The sequence below is a fragment of the Haliotis asinina genome, chromosome 2 (assembly GCF_037392515.1).
Source record: "Haliotis asinina isolate JCU_RB_2024 chromosome 2, JCU_Hal_asi_v2, whole genome shotgun sequence".
NCBI classification, from domain to species: Eukaryota; Metazoa; Mollusca; class Gastropoda; order Lepetellida; family Haliotidae; genus Haliotis; species Haliotis asinina.
Genome location: NC_090281.1, coordinates 3340319 through 3359445, shown reverse-complemented (window position 1 = coordinate 3359445; position 19127 = coordinate 3340319). Strand labels below are relative to the sequence as shown.

General features: G+C 42.8%; 1 protein-coding gene across 1 annotated transcript; it reads right to left on the bottom strand.

The window, feature by feature from the left end:
• Positions 1-1666: 1666 nt before the first annotated feature.
• On the bottom strand, positions 1667-19098 carry LOC137273144 (6-phosphogluconolactonase-like). Its single transcript, XM_067805614.1, has 5 exons — positions 18949-19098; positions 17747-17947; positions 13151-13293; positions 5238-5378; positions 1667-4705 (listed from the first exon to the last, which is right to left on the bottom strand). The coding sequence occupies exons 1-5, from the start codon at positions 19073-19075 to the stop codon at positions 4586-4588; spliced, it is 732 nt and encodes a 243-aa protein (XP_067661715.1). The 5' UTR covers positions 19076-19098; the 3' UTR covers positions 1667-4585.
• Positions 19099-19127: the final 29 nt, after the last annotated feature.

Sequence of the window (19127 nt, the reverse complement as noted above, 5' to 3'; positions counted from 1 at the left end):
CCTAAGAAAGTTTAGTTTAACCCAGGGTTTAGCAATAATTCAGTACAATCAGGATTCTGAACACCAGAAATGACATTCAGACATTTCAGGGCGTGACTTTAGTTTTGCATGGGTTGCTGAAGACCTTTTCTATTAAGTATCTTCACAGGTATTCACACATTTAACACATGAGGAATGAAACTAGAGTGAGTACCCTTCCTGTACATGTCCCCTTTAAGTCTACTGGCAGCTTCATCATGACATGACATAAACCTAAAAAATATCTATTGGTTTACATCGGTTGCATTCATTATTATTTCAATAATACACTACTCAGAAAAAGTTAAAGACTGTGTGTTTCATATTACTACCTGGTATATTACAATTGCAAGAACGGGAACGATAAACTATGCTAGTATTAAAGAATCTTAACTTACTTACTTTTGAATCTTACTCATCCCATCTCACGTTATGCATCCAGGCTACTACTCCTTTCACAGCCGTCCAGCGTGTGTCTCTGGGAGGTAGTTTCGAAGCAGGGACGCGCCAGATCACTGGGGTCTCCTGATAAATCACGGGGCCAAACCTTGCCAAACTGTGTCGTTATGCTTTGCAAAAGTTGCGGGTGAAACCCCATTTCCTCGCTAGCGCCCACTCCCTAGAGTTTTTGTGCCGTGTAAGCCAAGGGGTTTCCGAAGCAACCCATCACAAGCACGGAGTAGCATCTCAGGAGTTGATGCTATTCTTGGCCTCCTTGTGGAATGCATCCTAACCTGTGCAGTGTGTCAGAGGGTAATCTGTGGCCCTCCAGCCAACTGTGGGATAATGCATAACGTGAGATAGGATATGTTTAAAAAATTGGAAATTTTAACTATAAATTGTACATTTATATACTTGTCCTATCTCACACAATGGATGCCCACTCTTCCTTCCCCGCGTCGCAGATTACTTGGAGCTCCAAGAGGAGAATGACATGTAAAGAACATCACGTGGTTGGCTGGGCGTGCAGGATGATTGACAGGCATGTATTGCAGGGGCATAGGTCGGGTGGTCAGAGGCCAAGAAGATTTGATTCAACTTAGCTGACAGCACGTTTCCACACTGGGTCGAAGAGAGGAAGAGAGATGCTTAATGTGAGATAGGATAAGTTTAAAAATATGAATTTTGAAAAAGACAACATTTCTAACTCTGTATTTTCTCATTTTTATAGCTTCTATCCGTAATCATCATGGCCGGACGGATCCATTACCATCAACTAGAGGTGGTTGGTTTTTGTTGAACACCACACTCAGCAATATTCTATCTATATCACAGCAGTCTGTTTAATGATTGAATCTGGACCAGACGATTCAGTGATCAACAGCATGAGAATCGATGTAGGCATGACATGTCAACCAAGTCTGCAACTCAGACCAATCCTATCACAAGCATGTTTTACTGAAGACCAATGAGTTTGGGCAGATTGACCATCACATCACTTCTACTGGCAAAGTGACAATAGGCCAGCTGCATTGTACCTAGTCCTATACTGATGTGTCCATGTGGAGACTGAAGCTCGGCTTTACCTGCTGGGTGTCAACACTTATAAGTCATTAGGCGGCACCCTCACCCCCTGTCCATAAATGATTCTCAGCTAAACATGAAAAGAGACACATCTGTTTAACATCATGAGTCCAAACAAGGCACATAACTACTTCATATTTATTTTGAAATAATCATGAATAATGTGATAGAAAATAATCCAAAAACAAACCAACAAGAATAAATTACATTAAAAAGCACATGGTCATATCAGGAACCACAAACTGTTCCTCTAAAATAATCTTTTTATCAGAAAAACAGTAAGAGTCAGTTTGGTGTAACAATTAACTTCTAAGTGGTGCAAAATGTCACAGTTCACCAGCTGTTGAAACCCTCAGGGGTGTTGAGCTCACAAAACAAGAATAGGAATCTGAGATATTACCCATGTCCAACGGATAAGCAAAGACCCCCTCCCCCGTGGGACCTTACACATGGCATCTTAACAACAAGCAAAGACACCCTGAGTCCTAGGACTGTTGGCGCTGGATAATATAATGCATGTAACTCAAAGTTTGTTCAGATACAGGTGGGCATAGTACAACTTTCACAGGGCATATTTGGGATGTTTGAGTGAGTTTGGGGAAAGCCTGATCTGATGTTGGGGAATCTATGTCAAAACATCATCTATACAGAATATATAGAGATTATCCATAGCAATTGTCCTCATTCTTCAGCTCCTCAACTTTTAGAATGCCAATCAAAGTAATGATGAAGGTTGGTAACATTTGCCACTTTGGAAAAACCTGGATCCTGAAACTGCTAAGGGAAGAAACTCCGAGCAACATCTTTTAGACTGAGATACTGATATCTGAAACATTTCATACAACCTATTTTTGTTGGTTTAAATCTTGGTATTTAAATAAACATATCTGGTATATTATCTCTGATTCATCCTCTGTGATCCCGGACTTCACATCTACAGTAACTGTCACTAAAACCTTCTTGACTTATATCTGCTTACAATATCCCAATACATTACGAACTAATGAGTGCACAAAATAAGCAACTAATCAGTGAATAATAACTGAATAATAAAATTTGCCATAAAATTAAAAACAAATCGATATCCAAAATATAAAAATATAGCACTAATCTTAGCTTTCACACAGCACTTTATCATATTTCAGACTTATTTTGAGAAAATAAAACATGCAGACACACCTGACAACCATTAACAAAAACGACCATGTCACACTGTACATGTCATTCCCATACTGAACTTCTGGTCTGGCTACAGAGGGGTAATGTCCTGTTCAAATTTAGATGTGTGTGGGGTTGCTTGTATTAGTGAGTAATAATGATCTTTTACAGGTATAAACTGTACTGTCTCCAGTCAGGCACTGTATAGTGACTAGGAATCACTTGGTCCTGTTAATGTCATTGCTTCCCAAATGTCAAGCAGAGACCAAATGCTAGTCTGTCAAACCAGTTTCATGAAGTGGGAGAGTATCAGACTTCAGTTCTCGTGGAAGACATTCATGTTGTGCTGGTAATGAAGAAAGTCTAATGTAATGCAGGTGTCATTAATGATACAGATTTGGCATGGTGCTCACATCCTAGAAACGTCATCAAGGCATCCTGGATATGAAGTCATGATGACTGGCTTCTGGCGTCCCCCCTGGATACATCTGAGCTGCACACTGAGATTCAAACTCATACCAAACTGATACTGTGTTCTTTTGCGTGTGTGTCTATGTCTGCATGTAAATGTATGTGTTCAGTTGAGTTGTTATTATGAAATAATCCGCCAAAAGCATAATTCCAAAAATTCTTTGTAAAATTTACTTCAGATTTTACACACTAACAACTGATAACATGGCATCCCGAAAAGTCTTTGTTACCTTTTTCAAATAGCCCATTAGTATGTTTCGTAAGTGTAATATTCGTTCTAAGGTGAAAAGAATCCTCTCCTATCTCCTCTCAAAAAACCCCACAAACCCAGAATGGTCCTATACATGTATATCACATATATCCATACATCTTTGAGTGATACTGAACAGATGTTGGTGAGTGAGTGAGTTGTGAGGTGAACAGTATGTAAGTGAAGTCATGCTGCAGGAATCCCAAAAGAACCAGGACCATGACAAACCAAGAATCATTACCAGTCACATGTGTGCCTCACAGTTTAACACCATTGGTAACTAATGCTCAGTCATTCAGTGGTACTGCTACACATTGTATCTATCTATACATCATACAATCACATACACTGTACTGTGTACAACCACATACACTGTACGGTGTACAACCACATACACTGTACGGTGTACAACCACATACACTGTACGGTGTATAACCACATACACTGTACGGTGTACAACCCACATGCACTGCTACAGTCACAGACGTCTGTCCATCAATGGCATAAACAAATCAGGCATTCCATCCAACAAGAAATAAAAAACAAAGTTAAAACATTCAAAAATTCTTTTCAGACGGATTTGGTTCTCATATCCATCCTAATTTCCACCTCACCAGAGTGTTTCACAGCTGAATTATGTGACAACCATTTCCATCTACAACCTTCTGCCCAGTTTCCTCTGTTTGTCTCAGTAGTATGTATGTCTATATATGGCTGTGAGTGAGTGAGTGAGTTAGTGAGTAAGTAGGAGTTACTGCCACTTTTACCAGGATTATATATTCTGAGATCTGAGGGACTCTAATTGATGGCACCTATGGTTAATGAACGGGGTTCCATTGCAACAAAATATATCAATAAAGTGATAGATTTAGCAGATCCTGAAGCATTAAACACATGTGGAATCGACAAGTTTCTAATGTGCGATGTAGATTTTTGGTGTGCAAACACTCTTTATTATTTGTGCTCAATTTCCAAATTTGTGTGTGGGGTGATGCTGTATTTCCTGTCCAACAAATCCCTGCTCTTGGTAAGGCTAAAGCAATAGACTGATAGGCAGTGCCACAAATAGGCTTTACATGTTTTACTCAGCAAGGCATCAAACCAGGTCTTTGGACATGACAAGCCAACACTTTGACCTGTAGGCTACCCCATCGCACGGTGAGATTATTGCCTACTGTTAAGCTTGGAGGCTGCTCCTGCATCCAGAAACCACACGACATCCCCATTGGAGGGCTTGACCCGGGCAGCCGGGAGCAGGTCACCACCGGCCGGTTCCAGGACTCTCTGAAATATCAGGTGTGAGTGAGTGAGTGAGTGAGTGAGTGAGTGAGTGAGTGAGTGAGTGAGTGAGTGAGTGAGTGAGTGAGTGAGTGAGTGAGTGAGTGAGTGAGTGAGTGGGTGGGTGAGTGAGTGAGTGGGAGGGAGGGAGGGAGGGAGGGAGCGAGCTGAGATGAAAGCCGTGGAACTATATGGTGAGTGTTTTGATATCACCGCTTTTAGTTTCAAATCATGGCGATGGACAGCAGAAATGGGATTAACACATTGTACCCATGTGGGGAATCGAACCCCGGTCTTCAACATTTGACCACTAGGCTTCCCCTTTAATCTGTCTTGACAAACAAAACCTCTTTGCAAAGTATTATCATTAATATAAATCAAGCAATTTAAGTAATAGTGCTGATAATCTACCAGTTATGAATGTAGCATTGTTTGCACTTTAACACAAGGAAGTTTACAAATGCTGACTGTTCATTTGTCTGCTGCATTTTGTGGATTCTGCTGTTCTAGGTGAGCTGTGACTTGTGATATAGCTCACCTTTACCATGTCTGCCTTGCCTTCACCACAGGATGCAAACACTGCACAGGCAGCATTGTTCAGCACGGGATATGTCATGGTGACTCGAGCAGGAGGAGGCTTGGGGGAGTCAGTGATGGGTGCAATAATCAGGCTGGCCTCCTGGAGGAAGAACATGACAGCATGTGTCACCTATAGTAACACCACAAACACTGCTTTTACCACAGTTCAAGTGATATTGTTACATATCCCCCATACTGCACATAGTTATAAAGAGGTAATATTGTCCATATACTTCATATTGTTTATGTAGTCAATATATTCCATCCAGTCCATGGAGTACATACTCTCCCTTCAAATGATAATTTCACAGTTTATAACTATATGTCCACAACATATTCTCTATGGACTCTGCACAATATGGACTAGATGAACAATACTGACTATATTGACAATATCAACAATTTATAACTATGTAGACAATATGTGAATGTGTTGGGAGGAGATAACTCATGCATACAATGTAATACTGCACCTTGGAGACCACTAAAATGTAATATTCTGAATAAAATTTATATTTTATACTTATCCTGACTCAAGCTTAATTGCTTATCTCCTCTTCCCTGGTGAAGGTAGTGGAATACCTGAAATCCCTTGAAGTTCCCTTCTAAAAGAAGCAGGCGTAAAATACACTCACCCACGTGCCTCCCATTTTCCTGTGCAAACGGTCAGCTGACCAACCATGCTTGTTACTATCTCCTTGTATATCACCCGACACACAAATATAGGAATTCAGCATGCCTGTGCGGGGCAGCATGCACGCTTTTGTCAAGAGTCAGAATAAGTATAGAATATCAATTTTATTCAGAAAATTACATGTTTTTCCTTATCCTGACTCATGCTTATTGCATACAGAATCTAACGGAAACGGCTGTGGGTCAGGCCACGCTGGATTCTGCTGACTGTCAAAATTAAGTCCAATAATATTCCCGATAATTCAGTCCTATTCTTCTAATATTCATTATATATTCTAGGGGGATCACATCCGGTTGAACTTGTCAGCAGAAGGCTTCGTTGACTGGAATGTGGTGACATCAAAAGTAACTAGCATCCTGCTAGTTTCTGATGCAACTAAATGTCAAGATATTGTAATCAAGACTAGTTGTGACCCCTCTTCATGCACAAGTATCTTCAATATGAGTACAGGGTCCTAATCACTCATGCTAGTCTGTTTAAGAAGTGTGCATGGACTTTCCACCATTATACTCCACAAAGCGTCTGGCTTCCACAAGTCACCTGATAAAATGAGTGAGTGAACTCAGCGCCTTCAGGGGACAGTGTGTTGCTGAGAAACGACAAGAGGCCCAAACTGATGAATGCCAGAGACGTTCTCCATGGCTATGTCTGGTAGATAATGGTTGGCAAACACTGTGTTTCACTTCCATAAGCAGCCCTCCATTAAAGTTGATAGTGAGCAATTCCCATGTAGCACCAGTGTAGAGGCCAAGGCTCTGACATCGTGTGGGTTGGAGGCTCATGGAGGTTCAAATCCTGCTGCTTTATAGGCTCTCAATATAACAGCTCTGATCTACACTGACATAGTGTTGCAGGATACTTCCGTAGGTGTCTCAGTGGATATAGAGATAAACAGGCGCTTGAAAAGTTGTGTTCTAGGCGTGGTACGTATGATGCTCTGACTGGACATAATGATAAATCTTGTGTATCATGAGGTTCCAGGATTGAAGATAATGCCAGTCTGTGGAACGGTCTATCCAGTTGACCTGGCACTTGATTTTTGGCAATAAAATCCCATCGTAGACCTGGATGAGCTGTCTGCAGATGATTTGCATCAAAGCTTGTGTGGCTGAAGTCTAGAGCATGAATTTCTGACAGGCGTGCAGCTGTAGCTAAGGCAAGTAAAAAACAGCGTCTTCTGAACTAGCAGTTCCAATGAGATATGATCAAGTGGTTCGTACGCATCACTTGTGATATGTTGAAGTACGATGCCTCAGATTCCATGCTGTTGATCTTCCAACTTGAAGGAGTATAGGAAGGCAAGTAGCTCGGATACTTTAGGCAGCTTGGTTCCTGTTTCCATGGTAATGACTGAGCTGAGAGCTGCCAAGTATGTAGAAAATGTAGAGCCTTTCAGACCTCTGGAATGTCATAAATGACATAAATATTCTGCTATCTGCGGACATGTTGCCTTCAGGTTTCTCAGTAGTCATTAGGTCCAAGTACTGAAGGCAAGGCCGGTATGCGAAACTGTCTGTCCGGTTGACCTGGCAGCTGTCCGATTGTCTTGATCACTCTTGGTAGCAGCACTGGAGGGGGAAACGTGAATGCGTTTGGTCCGTCCCACAAGAAGACTTGTTGTAAATAAGTCTATTTGTAGTGATCTGACTGATACAGCATATACAGCATGTTGGTGACAGACAAAGAGGGCGAGATAACGCATCTGCCATGATTTTGCAGGCTCCTGGTATGTGAGATACTTTTATTTGGAGATTCAGACTATCGACCATGTTGAAGAGTAGAAACTTCAGGTGTATTACAAGGAGATGTCAATAAGTTTTGAGCATTGAGCATTTTTCATACCCAGGTGTCACTGCCTATGGTACGACATTGAACCTTGGCGTGTAGCTGATGTGATATATAAGTTTTGGTATCCTACTCTCAGAAGTTATTGAACAGCTCACATTGACAGAAAGAGACCCCCCTCACGGCAATGAAAATGAATAAAATTGAGTATAGAGCAGTAATTAAGTATTTAGTTCTTGAAGGAAACTCGGCGAAGAACATTGAAGAAAGGCTTTCAGCAGTTTATGGGAAGTCTTCCCCTTCATCTGCTACCATCAAACGATGGGTCAATGAACTTCAGCATGGCAGAGAGAGTCTTGAAGATGACCCCCATCCAGGTTGCCCAACAACAAGCACTAGTCAGGAAAACATTGACAGAGTGCATAGACTTGTGCTGGAAAATCATCGAATCACACTCCACGAGTTAGAGGAGACCACAAGCATTTCATCCATCGAGACAATTCTTCATGAACATCTCGTCATGTCTAAGGTGTGCACAAGATGGGTGCCAAGAATGCTTAGAGATGAAATGAAGCAAACAAGGGTCACCATAAGCAACTCCATGCTAACCAGATACAACAAGAATCCAGAAGATTTTCACTTTAGGCTAGTAACCTGTGATGAAACCTGGATCCACCACTATGACCCTGAGAGCAAACAAGAATCCATGGAATGGAAACTCCCAGGACCAAAAAGTTCAAAGCCTCCAGATCAGTGCAGAAGGTAATGGCGACTAAGTCTTCTGGGATAGCAAAGGCGTCATCCACATAGATTACTTACCAAAAGGAAGAACAATGAATGGGGAATATTACGCTAACTTGTTGAGCCAAGTGCGACAGTCAATCAAGGAGAAGCGGCGGGGCAAGATCAGACGTGGTATTCTTCTACATCAAGACAATGCTCCAGTGCACACCTTTCGCGTTGCAGCCGCTGCTGTCCAGGAATGCAGGTACGAAATCTTGCCGCATCCCCCCTACTCTCCAGACCTGGCGCCAAGTGATTACCATCTGTTCCCAAATCTCAAGAAACACTTGCGTGGTCGTAGATTTCAGGATGATAACGAGCTTATTGCTGCTACTGAGGCTTGGTTTGAGGACCAAAATGGCGCCTTCTACAAAGATGGCATCAGCGCCTGGCAGAAAAGATGGAACAAGTGTCTTGAGTCGAGACTTGACTCACAAGGGGATTATGTTGAAAAATAAATGTGGTTCATACCAATATTTTGTGTTTTTCTATGCAAGGCTCAAAACTTATTGACATCCCTTCGTAGATATGGAGGTCTCGTTGACCCTTGTTTACGTAGAAAGCAACGGTTGAGTTTTCCGTCTGGATCATCAGTAGCTTGTCTCTCAGAGTTGTCGACCAATGATGGATAACATGCATCACCACTTTCATCTCCAACTGGTTGATGTGAAGAGCTCGATCTTCCTTCTTCCAGAATCCTGCTGCAACCTCATTGTTTAGATGGGCACTCCATCCTTGGAGAAACGTGTCTACCTAAAGAAGGTTGTTGAATGTCGGTTCTAATATGTAAGTTCCTTCGCAAACATTGACTGGCGAATCTACCATACCAGGTATGGTCTCAAGATGTCCAGCATCCTAAACCGGTCAGGACATGAAACCATGACTCAGAAACCCCTAGTAGTAGTAGGTGACGTGAGCAGACTGAGTAGATATTATCACTGACATAGTGATAACAGAGAGAGCAGAACTTGTTCTAATCATCGGCTTGAACTTCAACCACCGATCCTGGGACAGCGATGTATCTCAACGTAGTGATGAATCAAATCCCGAGGAGTTAGATTCTCAAGTCATCCAAGCTGAGTTAGTAGCCTGATAGTGAAGTCCAACTGTAGACTGAGTTGACTTCTCTCATGATGAGCTTGTATGCCGTGAAGAGGCATCATTCTTCGTCTTCAGATCATCAACGCTGTTCATTATGAAGGAGTTGAGATTCCAAGGAAGTCTATTTATAGCTGGCTGTCCGATCAGAAACTGCCATTCACTGCTGCAAGCCTCCCGATAGCCATCGTTGAAAGACTGTAAGTCAAATGTAGACGACCTCCTAACACTGGAATAATAACATCAATTTCTGCACAGGGCTTCGTCTTGAGGACCAATCAGATTGAAGATGTAACGTCACTGGCTTTCTTTGCAAGGCATTGTCTCTCTTGGACCAATCAGATTGTAGACGTGACGTCACCGGTGTAGCAGATAACCGATCATCGTGAAATCTTGTTCAAACAGTGATACCCTAGTATTTAGTCTTGCTCGTAACCATGCTGTTTGGCGAGCACGTCTCTAGATGAGTAAAACGCGAGGAAAAACTTCCGCCGCTTGAAGCTGATGTAGACAAATTGTCTTCCAGGTAGATGTGTCGGAATTTTCCCACCGAAGATAATACCGTCATCTTTTGAGATCGGAGGTATAGTTTGCAGTGGTATGTTGCAGTCATCCCGAAGAATCTTCATGACATATTCATTGTTGAGAATTCCCCGTGTCTTCCAGTCGAGTTGAAGACATTCACCCACTGGAGACGGTTGAATGGGAACTGCTGAGGGTGGAAAACTCCAGTCGTTCCGACCTTGATCTCCAATGTTTAGCTCCTGGACACTCCGGGAATTAAACTTCTTATCTCTCGTTCTCTGGACTCTATAGAACTTGGACTTAGTGAAATGCTGACTTGTCTGCTTGAGCATCGTTGTCAAGGTGTCGATGGACTTGATCATCATGACTTCTCTGAAGTCCTGGGCGATCATCCTTGCTACCTCTTCAATCTTGTCGAGGAAGTAGATTCAGTCCTGCAGTAGTTGATACAAGGTGTTCAGACGTAAACTGCTGATAATTCTTCTGATTGACTAAACTTGACAGGATTATTCACTCTTCCTCGTTCGCAGGATTGCTGAACTTGAGATTTCATTGACTCCTCCATATCGAGCCCGTCTGAATGTCGTCTATCTTGTAAGATCGTTGCGGGGACTGCTGATGATCTTGTATGCCTCGTCTACATCTGGTGCTCTGATGGAGGGCTCCACATGGTGAAGAGGGAAGTGATGAACGTTGAAAGGTGACATATGTTGTTGCTGAAACTTGGATGCGAACTTGAATGTCAAAGATAACTTCTCAGAAATCGTTGATATCGGAGCTATCGCCTGAAATGTCAACGCATGTCTTCCTTCTTCATCTTGTAAGTGTTGGGTTCGTTGGAATCCTTGGATGGTAAGACTAAGTCCAGACTATTTGTGATTTACAATGTGACTTCCGAGTCCAAAAAGAGTGCTTCCTCTGGAGATGACGATCAGTAGTATCTGTCTTCATCCTTCAGTGAGTGTGACGCATTCAATGGATGCCGATGATCCTGCTTATGTGAGTCCAGGTCTGAAGGGGACGATGAGTGCTAACGGTGCCTTCAACGAGCTGGGGAGACTGATGAAGATCTTCATTGACAAGTAGACCTGTGAGACCACCCACCCACGCGAGTGCACTCGCCCGTGTGGGTGCACTCACTTGATGTAGGTGGATCTCTCTCCGGACTGCAATGGGATGATAAGGACGACGGTGACAATCCTCCTGAGCAGACGCGTGCATATGCCTCCTCATGTTTCATGAATGCTTCAGAGTCGAACGGCTGCATTGAGTGCAGTTCCGACTGACCCGTAGAGATGGGGCTGCTGACGAAGTCTGCGTTGTCTGACGACCTGGAGCGGTGACGATGTAGTCATGGCCGATCTAGTAGCAGCAGTCGATGTAGTTGAAAATTGTATTCTTCGTTCTTCTTCAACATGACCTTTCCAAGGACCTTTCCAAGGTCATGTAGCATGAAGGCGTCTGCGTCGAACAGTTGCGTTGAGTCCAGTGACGACTGACTCGTAGAGATGTCTACTGCGATGACCAAGGCTGCTGACGAAGTCTACCTTGCTCGAAGTGCAGTAGCATCAACGGTGGCTCCTCGTAGATATGTTGTCCCTGTTGTCACCAGGATCTCGTCACTCAGGACTTCTTCGTCGAAGAATGTTGATTCTGTGATGACTTCGTTGCAGACAACTTCGTCTTCTACAACAATGGTGATCTAGACTTCTTATGCTGCGATGGCCCCATTCCTGATGGAGTACTCTTCTGTGGTCTAGGGGACGATTCACTGGACCCAAGGTATAACCCCAGGGACACGCCTGACTGGTAACTGGAATGAAATTCAGCAGTTAATGAAAAAAACAGTTACTCGAAGCTAAATCTTCCGATTAGACATGACTAATGAAAGTCAACATTGTCTGTCCCTCGCACGCCTGTGAAAAGAAAGAATTTATAAAATACATTCTGACACAGATAAATTTCTGTAAAATTCACAGCAAATAGTGAATGAAAATAAGGGCTTACACGCCGGAGAAACTAAAAGCAGACTAAGTCTCGGTTGACGAAATACGTGCTATATCAACACACAATAATCACAAATAAACAAATTTTGATACATATACATAAACCAAATACCGCATATGACATAAATATAGTTAAAGGACCGAAATAGTTGAAAAACTTATCGCCGTAGTGGAGACTCTAGGTAACTCCAGCCGCCCTCATCGGGTGATAAGGAGAGAGTAACAAGCATGGTTGGTCAGCTGACCGTTTGCACAGGAAAAGGGGAGGCTACACGTGGGTGAGTGTATTTCACATCTGCTTCTTTCAGAAGGGAACTTCAAAGGATTTCAGGTATTCCACTACCTTCGCCAGGGAAGAGGAGATAAGCAATAAGCATGAGTCAGGACAAGGAAAAATTACAATTATCTGGAAAAAGCATGATGTGTGGGTTGTCACTATCTAACCCTGACCCTTTCATGTATTCTATGGACTCTGTGGACTATATTGACCATACTGACAATACTGATTATATGGACAATGGTACCAATTTATATCACTGCTGACAATATCATGTTCTCTGGACTATAAACAAAATGTCAGACTGTGAAGATTGTCTACATAGTCCCAACAGTCTACATACATGTAGTACATATCCCATAAATAGTAACATACCAAGTACTATAGCCTAGAACATGTCAAAATAGATAATATATAGAATCACCTTCAGGGGTATGAAAGGAGAACTTCCTTATGAAGGAGCAAAAAACATTCCACAAATACATTTACACATGTTGATGATTCGATGATTGTAAACACTGTGCAGGTAACTGCTCACAATCTAAATAATTTGATTGCATACAAACACAAGTGTATACGAGTGAGGGAACGAGTGAGTGAGTGAGTGAGTGGACAACATATTAAGGTTGTCAGCATAAGTGGGAAAGAAGCACGAATGTGATGTATGTGTTTAGGTATGTATATTGGTGTTGCCTAACACTTACATCAAGCAGTTTGTGACCGGGGAAAAGAGAGCATGTGTGTCCATCAGGTCCCATTCCAAGAAGAAGTAAATCAAAGCGCGGGAAACCATCACCAGGCAACACAGTCCGGATCTTTTTCACATAGTCTGCAGCAGCCTCCTCCACTGAAACAAACAGGGTAGGAATACTCTCACATGAAACAAACAGGGTACAAATACGCTCACATGAAACAAACAGGGTAGGAATACACTCACATGAAACACACTGGGTAGGAATACACTCACATGAAACAAACAGGGTAGGAATACACTCACATGAAACAAACAGGCTACCAATACACTCACATAAACAAACAGAGTACAAATACGCTCACATGAAACAAACAGGGTACAAATACGCATACATGAAACAAACAGGGTACGAATACGCTCGCATGAAACAAACAGGGTAGTAACACAGTCACATAAACAAACAGTGTAGGAATACACTCACATGAAACAAACAGGGTAGGAATACACTCACATGAAACAAACAGGGTACGAATACACTCACATAAAAACAAAAAGGGCATGAATACACTCGCATAATTTGACGAAACAGATTGTGTTTCGACGTTACATCCCTTTCCATTAATATGGTGTTGGGCGAAGGTCTATACACCAATATGTCTTTCTAACAGTTTCTAAGTGATACACCCCCTGTGTATAAACCATACAATTAGCTGACAAAATCCACCTTGATAAGATCTGTGTATTTACTGGATGGCCAGCTTTGTCCCCACCATACCTAAAAAACAACTGTTTATTCTTGTGTAGCAACACCGTCCTTCTAATATAAGCTTCAAGGGTCTTGCGTACCTCCAACATATGAGCACTGTGGTGTGTTACCAGATGAAGTAGGAAGGGTGAAGGTGGGTAGATCGATAGGTACTGTAACATGAAACGCATGATCGTTTTTCGGTGGTAAGAATCTGGTAAGTGAATGCTCACCTGATCCTTATTAAACACGGTAGGCTCCGGATCTAGTGACATAGCATGGAACTCACTGACTCTCTATCTGATGTCACGCCACCAAAAATGCTGTTTCCAACTTAAAAGCTGAAGAGATGAATTTGCCAAATTGTAAAAGAGAGCACTGGACATCCAATCTCATACAATAGATAAGTCCCATGGAGGACTCATCAACCAGACAACTGGACGCAGTCTGTCACTGCCTGCTAGAAAAATCCACCTGGAACAACCCAAACTAGGAAATGATCCCCAATATCTCCCGGTTGATCAACCACTCATGGGGTGCCAACAGATGATGTGAGAGCGGATCTGCATGCACATTATCAACCCCTGGGAGATAACAGGCTCAACCCACACACTGAACTAATCGCAGTCCACCAACACAAATGAAGAACTGACCACTCCTGAGTTACCAGATCTTTCTTGTAACTCTCGAAGTGACACCACAGCTGTGCTAACACTTGCTGAACTGGTCTCATCCTCAGATTTGCATGCCAAACTATGTCCACCATCGTTTGCCTAGCAGCAGAAGCCAAGTTTGAGTTGAGGCCCTGGGGGACTGAAGGAATTGCAAAACAACTCCATGGACTGAAGGAAATGCATTCCACACTCAACAACATTCCACCTATATGACGGCAGTCTGTAAATAATCAAGTCTTGACCCAACAATCCAGTGATCAAGAGAATGAGTATTGATCTGTACAATTGGGAACTGAAGACGCGTCAACCAATTCTGACCACCCATTAGTTGCCTCTTACGACAAGCATATTCGCCTTTCATGGCAAGCATGGGTTGCTGAAGGCCTATTCTACCCTTCACAGGTCTAATGTCTTGAGGTTGATAATCCGTCTCAACTTGGTTAAAGTATCCATCCATCTGGGCTGGGACTGACTCTGTGGATTCCTCACTCAAGTGGGTGCTGAGCGCTCTGTGGAGCCAGTCGTCCAGGCACAGGTAACAAATGTTGCCCTGTGCCCTGGCAATCTGGGCTGGGACTGGGATGAGTTTGGTGAACACCATTAGTGAGTGAGTTTGGTTTATTGCCACGTTTAGCAATGTTCCAGCGATATCACTGCCGAGGACACCAGAAAATGGGTCTCACACATTGTACCCATGTGGGGAATCGAACCCGGGTCTTCGGCGTGACGAGCGAACGCTTTAACCACTAGGCTACCCCACCACCCCGAACACCATCAGCACTGTGGAGATGCCAAAGGGGAGCACACGAAACTGATAGCACTTCGAATCGAAGGAAAACCTGAGGTATCTCTGAAACTTAGGGTGCATCAGTACATGGAGGAGTGTGTCTTTGAGGTCAGTTGATGTGATCAACTGCCTTTACAGATGAGAAAATGAGCGCAGTGTCTCCATCTTGAAAGACAGCACCTTGATCAAATCTTTCAGACCCATTACGTTCGGAATGGGTCTGAACCCTCTATCCTTTTTGGTTAAATAAGTGGAGTAGAAACCCCTAATTTCCTGGTCCCTCAGAACCAAATCGATGGCTGCCTTGTCCAGCAACAACAGGACCTCGCCAAGGAGTATCTCCACCTTCTGAGAATTCGGCACCAGAGTGCATCGAATCCCCAAGAAAGGACGAAGGCCTGACTTCCATTGTGGCATATGGCAATTCCTGAGTGTGGACAGGAAGTGACTTTCTCTCATTTCCAAAGGAAGCGAGTCAGTCAGCCACCCATATGGACATCAGGTGAGAGACAATGAACGTCGATGGTCGGCAGTGTAACAACTGCTCATGCCGAGATCACCAAGGGCTTTGGAGAACTGCTTACTGTGAAGTAGAAGAGGTGAAAGCTGTGCCAGAAGAACTCCCTTGGGGGATTAAGGCATAGATGCACTAATCAACCACTTGTAGGACCAAACAGCGCTTCCTTCCCTATCAAGTAGTGATGGATGAGATCAAGCCGTGACCTGCTACCCGACAGGGTTAGTATCTTCTCAAGGTTGGTGAAGGTTAGATGCACAGCTGGGTCTCCACAGCCTTACAAGGAGCAAACATGTCGCCAGGAAGGGATCCCAAGGTATCACCTGCCGAAGCAGGGATCCTGAGGTGCTGGGAGGTTACCTGCAGCTGTGTCGCTGGTTGCAAGTGCAAGACCAGAACGGCTGGACTGCAATGGAGCCAGAACTTGGATCAGATGCAGCTGAACCAACAGAGAGACCAACACCAGAGCCGAAGCTCGGGAGAGGCACTCCCAAGAAGACAGCACCCAACCCGGAGGAAGGGGCGCCCCCGGCAGATGACCAACCACCGAATGGATACCGATCTCCTATCAGAGACTGGATATCACGTCTGAGATGAGTGACCGCACTGAGGTCATCTGTTGCTGCAACATGGACAACAAATCATCTAAAGCTAATGGAGCAGGTGCAACAGGGTTTGGTGCAGAGGGAGAAGGGGTAGGAGAGGAAGGGGTAGGAGAAGAAGGGGTAAGGGAAGAAGGGATAAGGGATAAGGGAAGAAGGGGTAGGAGAAGAAGGGGTAGGAGAAGAAGGGGTAAGGGAAGAAGGGGTAGGAGAAGAAGGGGTAAGGGAAGAAGGGGTAAGGGAAGAAGGGGTAGGAGAAGAAGGGGTAAGGGAAGAAGGGGTAGGAGAAGAAGGGGTAAGAGAAGAAGGGGTAGGAGAAGAAGGGGTAAGGGAAGAAGGGGTAAGAGAAGGGGTAAGGGAAGAAGGGGTGTTTTTCTGCCCTTTCCCCCACCAGCAGGAGAAGAGGCACTCTTTTTGCCTGTGGACTTTTCTGAGGGTGGTTGTTTACCCCATATGTACTTGTCCTCCCCACTGCCTGCAGAGGATTTGTATAAAACAGCATATCAGCTGTCCTGGACTTGAGGGGTGAATGTATGGCTCTTTCACATGATTGATCATCATGATGTTCCTCCACAAGGTAAGTGTCTTGAGGTTAATGTAGCGCCACCTGATATGAACGTCCAGAACTGTAACACACAGGACCAACAAAGGCCGCTGTTGTTACAGAAACATATACGTAAACACATATATAGCAGAGAAAACGCACAGGCGATAACAATTTGCCAAATAGCTAAACAATTTAACCTGGTGAACATGTAGATATGAACAAGCAGAGAAAAAGGGAACCTTTTAGTGTTCACATAATACAACATAATACACAGCAGATATGCAAGTACATGTTAATATTATAACCCTAGTACAAAATATATAAAAATACACAAACAACATTGCTGTCAGAGCACAAAGTGACACCTTTTTCTCTCTAAGAGGAAGATGAATGTAAACCATGTGGTCTGCCATTTTGCCTGGCACATGGCCACAGACATAAACACATGACTAAGTTACAACAATTCATGAATGAAATAATCAACCTGTGAATTCCATCAAGCATCCATGCAAAAGAAAAGGAACCATACAAACAAAAGGCTAGAGTTACCTGCTCTTCGCTGGAGACAAAACGAGTATTCTGTTTTGTAAATATTTTATTATGAAATATAATTACAACTGTCTTGAGATTTTTGATGGATTTGAATATGCTTATATGTACCCCTAGGAGGACTTCTGAAAAAGAATTGAAATGTTTCTGACATTTGTGTTCATGTAACTCAAGGAAGTACACACCTGGAATATCAGGATTGATTGGAAAGATGTTGTCCTCTGTCAGAGGAACATTAGGCAGCAGATTATCTTTGTAAACTTTGTAAGTACAATCAGGATCATTATAATCCACGTAGCGCTCATCACAGAAGAACATCCGCCATTTAGACCAGTCAGTGTTGTGGTTTGGTAAATTGTTGCATAAATATTTGGCCAGGCTTCCACCTTAAACAGACGAACAGAGCAGCATGAATCAGGTGAGTCCTACAGATCATCCATTTCCAAATATTACTTATACAAAACACATCAAAATGCTTAATAACACCTTGACATTTTGACGTCTCAACTTCATAATACCATAGTACCAATGTTTGAAACACTTGGATGGAAACTGTCTTCACCAGCTATTAATTGTTTACATTTAACTAAATGCTGCTCATTGAACTGCAGTGAATCCATGGAAATAGAGGTAGTATGTTTACATTGTTTCACATTTTCCATTAGTTTTGAATTAATTGAGCGAATTTAGTTTTACGCCTCATTCAGCAATATTCCAGTCATAAGGCAGCGGTGTGAAAATAATCAAGTGTGGACCAGCCAACCCAGTGATCAACAGCATAAGCATCAATCTCCAAAAATGGGATCCGGAGACCTTGGTCAACCAAGTCTGGCCATCCAATCCTGTTAATCACCTCTTACGACAAGCATAGTTACCTTTTATGGCAAGCATGGGTTCAGATCTCTCTAAACTTACAAAAAAAACCGAATAAAATACAAAAACAAAATATGACAAAATATGATAAAAAAAAATAGAGAAAAATTATTACAAGTTTGGGGTGGTAACAATGGCAAAAAAATTATTAAAACTGGTGAAAAGTGCAGAAACCTTTTCTTCTTTACTATTTTTCTCAGGCGAGACAGGACTCTTAGATATCTTCTTTAAAATGTTTGAAGTTTCACTTTATAACTTTCCTAAATTATCTTCTTAACTGGTGTTTAGATTTAGGCATGTGGTGGCTTTAGAGTTCACATGCCTGTTTCATTATGAAATGAGCCAAATTTGCTTGGAGCAATACTCCTTATTACATATCATGAGAGATATTGGTCTAGGGCTAGGCTTCGCCGCATTTCCAAGAAGAGTTATCTGCCTTACGTGTCAATGCCGGTGCGAGGCACGATTGTAATCATTGTGTACAGAGTCAGGAGTATATTCAAATAGCTTCTACCTGAAACTCCCACCGTAAAAACATTCTTCCGTTTGATTGCGTCATTGGCTTTATCTATAACAAACTTGCACAAATTTTCAGACACGGAAGAATCATTCTCGAAAACTAGTACTGTGGGGGCAGCCATTTTTAGTACTCTCTAAAGGCTTCAAGCCCAAACATTGTTGTCAAAACACAAG

Bases quoted from the DNA above. Each gene is read 5' to 3' on its own strand.
- LOC137273144 (XM_067805614.1), bottom strand. From the start codon at position 19,075: ATGGCTGCCCCCACAGTACTAGTTTTCGAGAATGATTCTTCCGTGTCT. The intron at 17,948-18,948 runs GTAGAAGCTATT...CGTCTGTTTAAG, and splicing joins TTTTACGGTGGGAGTTTCAG to GTGGAAGCCTGGCCAAATAT. The intron at 5,379-13,150 runs GTAAGTGTTAGG...TTCTTCCTCCAG, and splicing joins CCGGTCACAAACTGCTTGAT to GAGGCCAGCCTGATTATTGC.